This window comes from Phodopus roborovskii, unplaced genomic scaffold (assembly GCF_943737965.1).
Source record: "Phodopus roborovskii unplaced genomic scaffold, PHOROB, whole genome shotgun sequence".
NCBI classification, from domain to species: domain Eukaryota; kingdom Metazoa; phylum Chordata; class Mammalia; order Rodentia; family Cricetidae; genus Phodopus; species Phodopus roborovskii.
The window spans coordinates 1193300-1206113 of record NW_026125506.1 but is presented as its reverse complement, the minus strand read 5'-3'; the positions used below and the strand labels follow the sequence as shown (position 1 = coordinate 1206113).

At 47.8% G+C, this 12814-nt stretch overlaps 1 protein-coding gene across 2 annotated transcripts in view; it reads right to left on the bottom strand.

The window, feature by feature from the left end:
- The window catches only part of Pitpnb (phosphatidylinositol transfer protein beta), a 41753-nt gene that overhangs the window by 2365 nt on the left and 26574 nt on the right, over positions 1 to 12814 (bottom strand). For both annotated transcript variants that reach the window (XM_051176423.1, XM_051176421.1), the window contains exons 8-9: positions 4382 to 4492; positions 2261 to 2383 (exon numbers count right to left, since the gene is read on the bottom strand). In XM_051176423.1, the coding sequence (XP_051032380.1) occupies positions 2261 to 2383; positions 4382 to 4492 (234 nt within the window). The remainder of the gene's footprint in view (positions 1 to 2260; positions 2384 to 4381; positions 4493 to 12814) is intronic.

Sequence of the window (12814 nt, the reverse complement as noted above, 5' to 3'; positions counted from 1 at the left end):
GAAGAAAGAACCAGCAAAGGAGCAGACATTTCTAACAGCGACAGACAGAAGAAACAAACAAACAAAAAAACCAAAACCAAACCAAATCAACACAACACAACAACAAAACCAAAATACCCAAAGAAGAAAACCAGAAACAGACAGAAAACAAATACTGTATTTCTAAAAGAACCTCTTCCCCCAGTCTACCCCAGGATCTGGCCAGTTCTCTTCTACCACCTGGCTAATCCTTACATTTCTGCAAATTGTAAGCCACACATATGTGCATGCATGTGCCTGCCCTTTCTATTCCCAACTTAAGGTGCCAGGCATTCTCAAGCCTAAAAGAGATTTGATAAAAAGAAAACCCATTCTTAAAATATCTGTGTATGAGAGCCCTTGACTAGGCATGAGCAGAAATTTCTGCAGGAACTACACACTCCTTTGTGGGAAGGAGATTCTTGCCTGGTGCTCCCAGGCTGATGCTGCAGCAGTTCTGAGGGTTCACACAACCCAACTGATGGGACCGTCAGCACTGCTACAGGGCTAAAATACTCCTGCGACTTAGCACAGAGCAGCTAATGTGAGGATGGTCAGCGGGGAACACAGAGATCTGCCTAAAACACTTCCCAAGTATTCATAGATGAACCTAGGACAGAGTGAAGCAAGTTCACGGGGACCTCGTTCGGTCTGAGCCCTGAGCAGCTACAGCGCTACTTCCAAATGGCCAGCAGAGCCGCTGCTGATCTTCTGCCCTACTGCCACGGGGGTAGCAAGAGTTGGCACCGCCGGGCGAGGGGCTCTCGTGGTGTGTTCAGCTATCTGCAGGCTAAGAACTTTGAAAGTGGGGGGCAGGAGACCTCATCCCCATCCTGTCCAAGGCCCGAGTTCACTGCCTGATCACCAGTGGCCAGTCCTCCTCAATTGACAGCTCAACACAAAATGCACAGCCAGGGCAAGAGCTCTTCCTGAGTCAGGTTCTGGGAAACACCGGCTGGAAGCAGCCGCTGCAGAGATGACGGCAGGAGGAGGAAGTGTTCTGGGACCCCTGAGAACTAGGAGGGAGGGCATGGCAGGGGACAGGTCTGTGCCGAGAGGGGTGGCACCAGGTCTGCTCCTTGAGAAGTGAGCACAGGGGTTAAGAGGTGTGAAGGCCAGATCAGTGCAACCTCTGCTTGCTGGAGTAAATACCCATGGCCAGCCTCAGAACAGAGGGGAGAGAGAGGGAGACCCTTCCATCATTCCACCACCCTACTCCAAAGGCCCAGAACTCAGAGTCTCGGCTGTAGTAAGAGGAAAACCAACCCCCTTATAACGCTGTCTCTCTGGGAAAGGACATTCCAAACCCAACCAGCCTAAAAAGAATCTGGAACAAAATCCATTTATAAGGTGTAGTCTGTCTATAGTTTAAATATAAGAAAGGCTAAAACATTCTACTGCCCTATTAAGAACATACACCACACTCCTTTCTGAAGATCTGTGTAAGGTTAATTAGAAGCAGGCCTGCCCTGATCACCCTGGTAACCAACTGCATGTGCTACAGCAGAGACAGCATTCCTTCCTTCTTCATCAAAGAGTCTGACTTCCTACCACTCCCCATGACTCTATGCGGCTCTGGCCTCACACAGGCCATCAGACACCACACCTGCAGGACTTGCAGAGCAGGACTCAGGAAGCACTGAGGGTCCTGGACATCCCTTGGATTTACATGAAGAAAAGCATGACTCAAGGGAAAAAAAAAAAAAAAAAAAAAAAAAAAAAAAAAAAATCAAAACCAAATCCTTGTGAGAGGAAGGATTTGTGTGGATGGCCTTGGAAGAGTGTAGACACCCACTGCCTATGGGCAGGAGCTAGGGAAAGTTTAGCCCTGAAGCTACCCTGACCACTTGCCAATGACTTTCCAAGGAAGAAGAGCTCACTGCTGGCTGGGAGAGGGGAGGTGCCACCGCTGGACCTGGAGGTCTCACCAGCCTCACCTTGCCCTCAGAGGGAGCTGAGCTGACTGCTGAGCAGGCTGAGACAGGTACTGTCACAGAGGAGGGACGCCCAAGACCCAGCACAAAGCACCAGGATGCTTTCTTACAAGGAGCACATTCTAGGTTAAGAAAGCTCTAGTCCACCTTCAGGAGGGTGGAGGGCACTAGTGTCCAAGAGGTTCCATTTTGATAAAAATACACGTGGTGCAAAATGGCTTCCAGCAACACTCTCCAACTCCAGCTTCATACTTGCTAAGCATGCACAGGTTTAGGAAGGGAAACCGAACCGCCACAGCAAGTCTTACTGTTTCTAGCTCTTTCTGAGTCTCATCTTCCATTCTCCTAATGTCTTCCATTGTCAGGTCAATCCACTTGTCAATCCAACAAAAGAGCTGGCGATGTAAGTTTGTAAATATCCGCTTTTCTTGCTTTTAAAACAAAGTAGCAAAAACATCCAATTAGTGATACATTGACTTCACATGTCCCAAACAGCCCATAAAATGAACTTGCACTTAGTTTGAAAATACCACTTCATTCAACAGCAGAAACTAGGCCCTGTGTGGTGGCACACACCTTCAACCCTAGCACTCAGGAGGCAAAGGCAGACCTCAAGAGTTCAAGGCCAGCCTGATCTACATAACGAATTCCATAATAGCCAGAGCTATGTAGAGACTGTCCCCCCAAAAATAAACAAACAAGTAAACAGATGAGTTCTTTACATCAACATTAATTCTGCCCCATCATAATCCTATCCAGGAAAATAAACTCCCTGTGAAGGGGTGACAAGATGGCTCAGAGGGCATGGTGCTTGCCTCAAAGCATGACTGATGACTTCAGTTCTGTATCTGGATTCACACGGTGGAAGGAGAGAACCACAAACTGCCCTCTGACCTCCACACCCATGCAGCTGGCACACACAACCACACATAACAAACAAAATTCAAAACTTATTTTCAAATTTCCCCTCGAAATGGGAAAGAGTCTCTACCGGCAAGAGGGTGAATGGTCTGGTAGAAGCCAAGAGCGCACGGCATGCTTAACTGAATTCCATATGCTCCTGCTGGGCCCCACATACTGACACCTGTTGCCAATGCCAAGGGCCAAAGGTCAACTAGTCCCAGTCTCCACCTCTGTATCAAAGGACACGCTGCACTGAAGGAGAGAGCCCCGTGCGTGGGGACACAACGGTGAAAAGCACGAGGGCCTGCATTAATTCTTTTGTGCTCTGCATCACTGCCCATGTGTCTGCACACACAGACATAGACATGAAAACCACGTATACAACACAGGCTTTAGAAACCCAATGGTTTTAAGCTGTATTCAACTTTCCCAAATAAGAGAGCACAGTACATACAACAACCAACACTTTGGGAACAATTTTCAACCTTCCTCCATGAACAGAAAACTTGATGTTTACACACAGGACTGAATTCCCTTTATCTACACTGGTCAACCTATTACTACAATGTCCAGGGGACAAGGCCAGCAGATACAGAGGCTGGCTGTGAATAGGCACAAGAACTACTATGAGAATCCAGGGGGCAACAGGATGTCTTTTTTATTCCCTAGGATTTCTTTTTATGTGGATGCATGCACGTCTGTGCATCTCAGACTTGCAGTGCCCTTGGAAGCCAGAAAGTGTTGTGGATCTCATATAACTCGTGTTACAGATGGTTGTGAGACGTCATGTGGGTGCTGGGAACCAAACCCTGGTTCTCTGGGATAGCCAGTGCTCTTTAACCACTGAGCTGTCTCTCTAGTCCCCAAAGACATCTTTATAATGATGATGGGGGTGGAGGGCCCTATAGGAGCTTCCTATGTATTTATAACCTGGTGCATTTTGTTATCTATGTGGTGTTGGGCAATGCTGTGCACAAATGTAAACACACCACTGTGATTGATCCCCCATCTGCATCTAACTGCTTAAGTTATCTTAATCCTCAGACCATGTCACCAATTCGGGTCTATCTACTGCTTGGCAAGACTTTTACAGAAGACACTTTCAGACAAGACAACCTGAGTGAGTGCCAGAGGTGGCCAGGGTACCAGGTCTCTTCAAGGACAGGCTAGCCATGGGAGGGGCTTTGTACTCAAGTGCCAGAAAAACCATCTGTGAAAAATCAGGAAAGCGCACTGAACAAATACAGTGCTACATTTCTCCTAACAAAGTCCCTTAGGGCTGGAGAGATGGCAGCTCCTGCAGAGGACCCAGGGTTGGTTTCCAGCAACTGTCTGCAACTACAACTAGAGTTCAAGGGTAACCGATGCCCTCTTTTGGATTTGGTGTCTTCAGGGGATCAGACAGACACACGGGGGTGGTGGGTGTCATGTCACAAATGAGAAAATGCTCCTCACTGGGACCATTTTCCAGCAGCCACCTTTTCTCAAGTCTCCCACACGGGAGCCCTACGATGTGAGGGACTCACCTTCTGAATGAAGTTCTCCACTTTGCTCTGCAGCCCCCACCACTTGAACTTGATGGTCACCAGCTTATAGGCACACATCCTAGGACAGTCGTGGGTATTTGCCAGCTCCTTCTGGGTGAGAAAATTGAAAAACCCTGACTTCAGTATTTAGGTTCTGACGGAAACGGCTGCTACATAAAATGTCACAGGCACAAGGGAAACCAGTCTCGCATGTTTAGTTCAGAAGTTTGGGCTCACTTCAGCGGAACAGCAGTGTTCCTCTCCCTCCACATATACCAAGTCACTTCCCAGCTACGTGGTCTCATTAGCTGGCATCATTGTAGTTTTTGGTTTCTGTATGGCACCGGCTGTCTTGGCACTCACTTTGTAGACTAGGCTAGCCTCGAACCCACAGAGATCTTCCTGGCACTGCTTCCCAAGTACCTGCTGGGATTAAAGGTGTGCGCCAACACCGCCTGTCTTCTTGGAGTTCTTACGTACGGTAAGCGTTATCAATAGCAAGCCTTAAACAAGGTTAAGTTCTTTTAACGGCACTGTGGAGTTTCACCATTTCCTGTGTTTTCAAGTATTTCCAGGTGGAACAGCACAGTTTGTGAGGGCAGAGGGCTATAGCCAGCAAATGCTTGCTACCAACAGCCATGGCCTGTGCATGCAGCTTCAATCCCACTGAGACTCACACTCTGGCATTCAAGTGACGGAGATGGAGAATAAGTCTCACTTGGGTAAATGCGGATGCTGCGAGCAACTGTCCTCTGAGCCATGTAACTGTTACCTAGAGGAAGGAGTTCAGCTGTGCCCCTCTGGAAAAGAATTACCCCCGCTGGCTTCCTGACACCCTCTCCCACACGCACAGCACATACACAGGGAGGGTTGGGGAGGGTGATGAGATGTTTACCCGGGTATCCAGCTGCTAGCTACCACCTTCTCTTCCGTATGCAACTCTGCTCTAACTATACATTGTGTGTGTGTGTGTGTGTGTACACTGTACACCTCACTTTGAAAACTGGCTTCAGCAATTATTACATGGAGACCATTTACACATCACCCTGTGTCAGGTCAGACACACAAAACTTAACTTGGAGAACATTTGTGTATTTTCTTTTTTTAAAAAAAGCTTTTAAAAGATTTACTGATTTTATATATATGGTGCTCTACCTGCTTGTATACCTTTATTCTAGAAGAGGGCATCAGATCCCATTACAGGTGCCTCTAAGCCACCATGTGGTTCCTGGGAACTGGACTCAGGACCTCTGGTAGAGCAGCCAATGCTCTTATCACTGAGCTCTCTTTCCATCCCTCACGTACGTATGTTTACGTGTGTGTGTGTGTGTGTGTGTGTGTGTGTATGTATGTATATATGTTTGGTTTTTTGAGACAAGGTTTCTCTGTGTAACAGTTCTGGTTGTCCCAGAACTCACTCTGGTCTTCAATTTCACCCTGTATAGTGGGGCACAAGCCGTCAGAACTGTGTGGGATCTCTTTCTGGAAAGACAATGTCCTGTTTGACAGGAGCTTTTCCTTTTCCTAACAGGAGTTCTGGGGAAATAAATCCCTACTGCCGAGTCCACTGTTTCAAAAACCCAAAGTCAGACTAAGACAGACTCGGGTATCTCCAGAATGTCTTCTTTCCTACCAGGCTAGTTAAGTGACATGAGATGGACCTCCCTCTCTTTGACTACAAGCCTGGCTCTAAGCTGGCCACTCTGCCTCCGGAGTTCTTTCTACAGAGGATGGTAATGTGAGCCTTCCACAGACTATCTCTTCAATAAGCAATGAGCCATGCTGGGGCCTCTGGCCCACGAGGGCCGCTGCGCACGAGAAGAATGTGCATCGAGTGTCAGGCAGGTCTAGCTGGCACCAGGCCAGAAGCACGGAGGGTCTGGCTGTGGTTGCTATGGCGCAGAACCCTCACCTTCCCCAGCTCCACTCCTCTAGACAATCAGATCACTCCACGCTCCAAACACGCCCTTCTCATCCAGTGGCTTGTGAGGCCCCTGGACCTACACATGGCCCCATCCACACACCCGAGGTAAATTATTCTATAGCCCAGCCCTCTAGGCCCGCAACACTGACAACTCGAAGCACTTTTCAGCTTGGACAAGTCCTGGTAACTGCAAGCTACAAACAGCATCTTTAGGACTTAAGCTGCACACTTTAATCTCCACAAAACCTCACCCGTTGGAACAACCACCCTTCAGAATTCTCCCACAATTTATAAAAGCAAAGGGAAGCGCAGTTCTAACTACAAGGGCGAGCTAAATGCAGCATGGGCGCCCTCCACAGGCTGGACTGCAGGCATAGTGTGCTCAGTGACTCCACAGTGAACTAGTCTGCTTCCCTCATGCTTCCTAGTAAGTGTAAGTGATTCTGGCAAGCTACTTATAACTAATTAACAGAACAATTTATAGAGCTCACAATGGGCTGTATAAAATGGGAAAAGAAAAAAAAAAAATTCCTAGCTCTCAAAGCTGTCCGCCCATACCTCAAATGTGTATATTTCTTTTCAACCTTCTTGTTCCCCCCCCCCACAAAAAAAAAGCCACTCTATGAGGGAAGAATATGCAAACCCACTCAAATGTGCTCAAATAGACAAAGGCCAGCTGCAGAGACTTAGTCTTCTTGGTAGATTTGGAGGAGCATCTCACTGAAGTCACCGGGAAAGCAAGGACCCAATACGTAAGCTACACGGTTTCCTTCAGTAATTAATATAGTCACGGTATTTTAGGTGTCATTCCTGTTCAAGTGAATGATAGGGAATCGTCTCTTAACCTAGGCTTTAAATTAGTGATTAAGAATAGGGCTTTACAGGAGGTGATGGCACCGGCCTTTAGACCGGTGCCATCAGCACTCAGGAGATGGGGCAGGCAGATTTATTATTTTATCTGCATGAGTGTTGTGTCTGCATGTATGCATATGCACTGGAACTGGGGAACTGGTCATGAGCCAACATGTGGGTACTGGGAACCAAACCCAGGTCCTCTGCAAATACTAGTGCTCTTAATCCATTAGCCATCTCTCCAGCCCCTGATTTAAAAATAAAGAAACACAGTTTTCAAAAGTGTGAAAATCCCCACTGTAACAGAGAGAACTTCTAGCTTTATCAGGTCCCTGGGAGCTCAACTGCTGTGGGCCACAACTTGGTTCTTCGTAAACAATACCGAGGTGTCTGAATTTTTCCCTCTTTATTGCTTTGAAAACAAATGCCTCTTGAAGGTCTTACACTGCTCCAATCCAGCTCAAAGCTGAAGATTTCATTACCTGCATCAAGGCAGCTAGGGCTGATTCTGCTACTTCACAATACCATTATTCTGCCAGTAAGTGATTTTCTATGTTGATTAAAATTTAAAATGGCAATTTTTTAAAAAGAAGGGAAACACTGGTTGGCTAACAAAAAAAGCAACCAGAAGTTGTGTAAGAGGAGTCCCAAGCTAACAAAAAAGAACCTCACGTGTTTCTCCCCGACTAATTTAAATTTCATCCATAATGTAGCATTCACTAGTTAGCTGCAAAACGTTTTCAAAATTGCATTTAAATAGTTTGTATAGTCACAGAATTCCTTACATTTCACGTTACTAACTATAAATGAAGCTTCCCAAGTCAAATCATGTTTTCAATTTAAGCGCACGTATTAGGTTACTCTGAGGCATGCGGCGAGACCTTCAGGGAAGCAGTGTACACAGCAACCACACATCACGACTGAATGACTTACAGCATGTGGAGCTGTGTGGTGAGCAATCAGCCAACATTAGCTCCAAGAACAAACTTCTTGAACCTGTGACAAACAAATACATACAACGCAGGAGAAAAGAGAAGAGAGGTGCCTGAGGGCATTCTGCTGGCCCAGTCCTCCCAGCCTCTCTAGCTTCAGAGCTTGCCCCGTGGGACCAGGGTGGGGTGGGGTGAGCTGCATTCAAGGAGTTAAGCTCTGCAGCAGGAGCAGAGCAGTCTTCTGTGCGACTCACACTCCCGTAGCATTTCAGTTTTGCGGCAGGCAATCGGAACGCTCGGTTTTGGCGGCTGAATCCACAGTGTTAAGTTTCCAACTGAAATCTCACTGAGAAAGTTAAAAATAAACGTGCCTCGAGGGCTGCCAGTGTGTGCACCAGCAAACGTTAACACAGGATCACAAGACACACGCCAAGCATGTGCACGGCCATCTCAGGCAAAACCCTCTTCTTCAACGTGTACCATCTTCGCTTCTCCTGACAGGCTTTGCTCGCTCTGAGTCTTCTGGACCGGCCTGGGCTGGACGCTGAGTTTTTCTACATGCTGGGGCCTCAGCTCACTGATTTTCACTGGGTTATGGCCGTTAACCGAGCCTGTACTAAGCACCCACTGAGGGCACATCTACGCCAGGCACTGCCACATGCCACACACCATGGTGTCTTCACACAAAACAAGGAAGCCACTCTGACCTGAGGAGCCAACTGCCCCACATGCCTCTATCGGGGAGGGGGTTCATGGTGGGAGGCTTCTAAGTCCAAAAAAGTTCCAAGGGATGAACCAATCACAGGTGGTTTCATAAAAATATGGAAAATAAACTCAAAACAGGGAAGGCCCCTGCATATGAAGAGATCAGCATAGCCCACACTCCCTTACGATAACCTGGTATAGTTCACACCCTCATCAGGATGGAAGCTAGCATGTACAAGTACAGCTGCAGGGTCCCACTCCACTGCACTCAACAAGAGCCTGGCCAGAGGCCTGGTCTGCTAAGTCACTTCCCAAACCATGTGGCATACGTTCCAGAGGCCTGAATCCTGCAGCTCTGCCTTAGAAGCAGAGGCATTTTACAGCCAAACCAAGGTGAAGGCTAGCAGGCAGCCCAGGGCACCTAGATTTTTGAAAACATAGGCTTACTCGTTTAGGAGAAGTTCTACAAGCATAATATATACTAAGCGCTAAATGATTCTTTAAAAACTTCAAGCTAAAAGTGAAGTTACCAAACTGTGTAATCTTTTTGAAAACCTGTTGTGTCTGTCGACCTCTTACTGTACAGAACCCAAAGTGTGTCCTAACCAGAAGCCAGTTTGAGTTCTGTACATTCCAGTTTCAAATGGTTTCAAACGGTCCACTAGGGGAGGAAGGATGCTTTTCTGGCTACTTGGGGCCTCAGGCAAGTCAAAGTCAGGATTTGAGAGCAAGGCAGGCAGCACTTTCCGTGAGGAGAGCCATAGAAGGACATGGTCATGGGCCACAGGAGGAAGCCCCAGATGCCCTTTCTTACCAGTCTCCACATGGAGCCAGAGCTCCACTGCCATACTCCAGCTCCACTGCCCCCACCCCTGGCACAAGGGGTACAAAGAACAAGCAATCATGAGGACAGGGAGAAAACAAACTGGTATCTCTACAACTTGCAGTGTCCTTCTCTAGCTGGGAGGGCTCAGAATGACCATGAGAGCTATTCTAGGGTGTGACTGAGCAGTGCCTGTGGCAGGAGTCTGCTGGCGCTGTGAGGAACATACTTGCACACATCAAACCACTACAATTTCCGGGCCAACTCCTTTACCTGACCCGATCACCATGTGCGCCGATGTCTGACGCTACAGAAGCAGGTGACCTGGCAGAACCTCCTAGCTATTACCGATCATCCATTTGTAGATACAGAAGCTTAACACTCAAGAGGGTTTGCCTTAAATGAAGAAAGATACGAGGCCTCTCGTTGGGCTAGAATAACAGCATAGCCTTCAATTCGTGAAGCTGACACTCCCTGGATCAGAAGTGGCAAACTGGAAAGCTAGGAGGAACACACATGTAAAATACTATTGGAAGCCTTAAGACAGACAGACAGACAGACAGACAGACACACACACACACACAGCCTCCAGGCAGAAACCGAAGTCTACACATACATATGCATGCGTGTGCATGCACACTGCGCCACAAAGAAATGTTCGTCAGCAACTCTGCCTTGAAGCAAAATTCTTAATCAGGTTATAAATTGCTCTATTAGCATGCACAAAGTCACTTCATGTTGAACTCTAAGTAACAAAGTATAATTCATGTGCTCAGATCTTCTATTTCCTTCTTCAGAGGGAAAATGAGCACACAACTAAGGCTGTGTCTCTAGGGCTATCGTGGATTCCTGGTTTTATTTGTTTTTAAGTAAAAATATGTGTCCTATCATAAAGGGGGAAAAAATAACAGCCTGTGCCCATGACACGCTTGGGAAATGAAAATGTCTCCTGAGCAGCAACACCACCGGGCTGGGGAAAGCACTCTGATCTCTGTGGCTCTGACCCATACCAAGCACTGGTTCAACAATGTTAAGTACAAGCAAAGGGCACAGGCTGCTGACCCACAGAAGGGGAGGCTCAGGAACTTGACCTTCTGACACAACTTCTTGTGCCAAGCACTTACTCATGTCTTTCAATCTTCCCAATGATTTTTGAGGTTGGTATTAACGACCACATTTTAGAGGTATGGAAACTGAGGCTAAGACTTCCGTTATCTAAATGCCGATGCACGAACTTTCATGGTATCAGCATGGGTCTCCTTTTGTGCCTCTGTCACTACAGATGTCCTGACCACTGTGCAGAACTATCTAAGCACAGAGTTTAATTGCTACCATGCAGTATGACAAACGACCTGCCCCTTCACACCCTACACCTGTGAGCGGCACTGGACTCGGGCCTGTGAATCTGCAGGCACCAGTCTCTCTTACAACTCTTGTCTGGGTTTCTCTGGCCACATTTCTCACCATAAAGAAAGCACCTACACCTGCCCCACAGTAAAGTTTGGAAGGTGCAATGTGCCATTCTATAGCACCTGGAACTTCGGGAACATTCTCGGCTCATTAACACAACAGGCAGCATCTCCCCCCCCCCCCTAAAGTAAAGAAAGCAGCAAAGCGCCCACTGGGGTGTAACTCGGTGACAGAGCACTTGCCTAACGTGTCAGGTCCTGGGTCTGTCTGATACACAAGTAAACGAACAGATCCCGAGGTTTTCACTTAGCCTGGGACACGCTCTGGAATGTGGGCTGCTACACAGCCTGCTGCTGAGGGAGCAGGTGGTGATGCGAGCACGTCTCACAGAGAGGACACTTGTTGGCCTGCACAGTACCACACAGAGTATGTAATGTATGGGCCACACCCTCAGCACCCACCGGCAGTGTCCTCAGCCTGCCGCTAATACCAGGCGGAGTAAGGACATGGCTGCTGATCAAGTCCACAGGCCTCACCCCACGTGTGCTCAGCTATTGTCAAGAATGAATCTTTATGTCCTTGCACACCAATAAATGGGGTTTGGCTTGTTTTCCTCATTACCCCACTACTCCCAAGGTCATGGCAGCTCAGTTAGCAGCTGCTTGCTTAAAAAGAATACCCACATCTACCACCACATGGATAAAGTGAGCAAGCGATCAACGTGCAAGTGGACTGGAGGAGCTTTCTGCACGGGCAACACGAAGTCACCGTGGGGCTTCGTTTTTCCAGGCACAGCAGCCCATTACGGCGCATGCTTGTCATCTCAGCATTATGAGGCTGAGGAGGGGAATCACTAAGTCTGGGCTGTAGGTTGACCCCCAGGTAGCCTGCGCCCCACCATGAAACCCTGCCACCGAACAAACTCAAGCTACTCCAGAATTTTAAACCATCATCAACCAGAGGTAAAGGACTATGGGTAAACATTACATCTCAGTAACAAAGCAAGAACAAGCAATGTTACACATTCTAACTTCCTAAGAAGCAGAAAAACCAAGCAAAAGTAAATAACATCAAGTTCTTCTGGGGCTGGTCGGAACACCGCCCAGGCGTTCCCACAGGGAAAGCCCTGCACTTACGCAAAGCAGGACCACCACGCAACAGTTGTGTAAAATCTATACTCCAGCCGGGTGTTGGCTGCACACACCTTTAATCCCAGCACTCAGGAGGAAGAGGCAGGTGGATCCCTGTGAGTTTGAGGCCAGCCTGGCTCCAAAGCAATAAAGAGAAACCCTGTTTGAAAAAACCAACTACCCAACCAACCAAACAAACACACACACCCTGTTCTTCAATCACCAGTAACTGGGTGAAAAGAACTCAGGATTTTGCCATGAGCCTTCTGCCTGTTCATCCTCTGCAATGCTAGCCAGAGTCAGCACCAGAGACAGCAGAGCCACCTCGGCAGGGATACACCTCGGAGAGCCACCAGCCTCAACTAGGGGTGTCTAGAGGATGTGGCTGTAAACCTGGAAAAGGTGGGGACACTGAGTAAACTCGAGGGAACCCAGACAACGCTCACGGGACATTTATCACTTCCTGGGTATTAAGTCTCTAGTCATATATTAGGTTGGAAGAGTTTTGGACTCTACCCTGGAAACAAATGTGAAAAATAAGACAAATTACGATTCCTTATTTCCTTTGTAAGACAGGGTCTCACTGTGTAGCTCTGGCTGTCCTGGAGCTCTACATAGACCAAGCAGGCCTTGAACTCACAAGAGATCTCCTTGCCG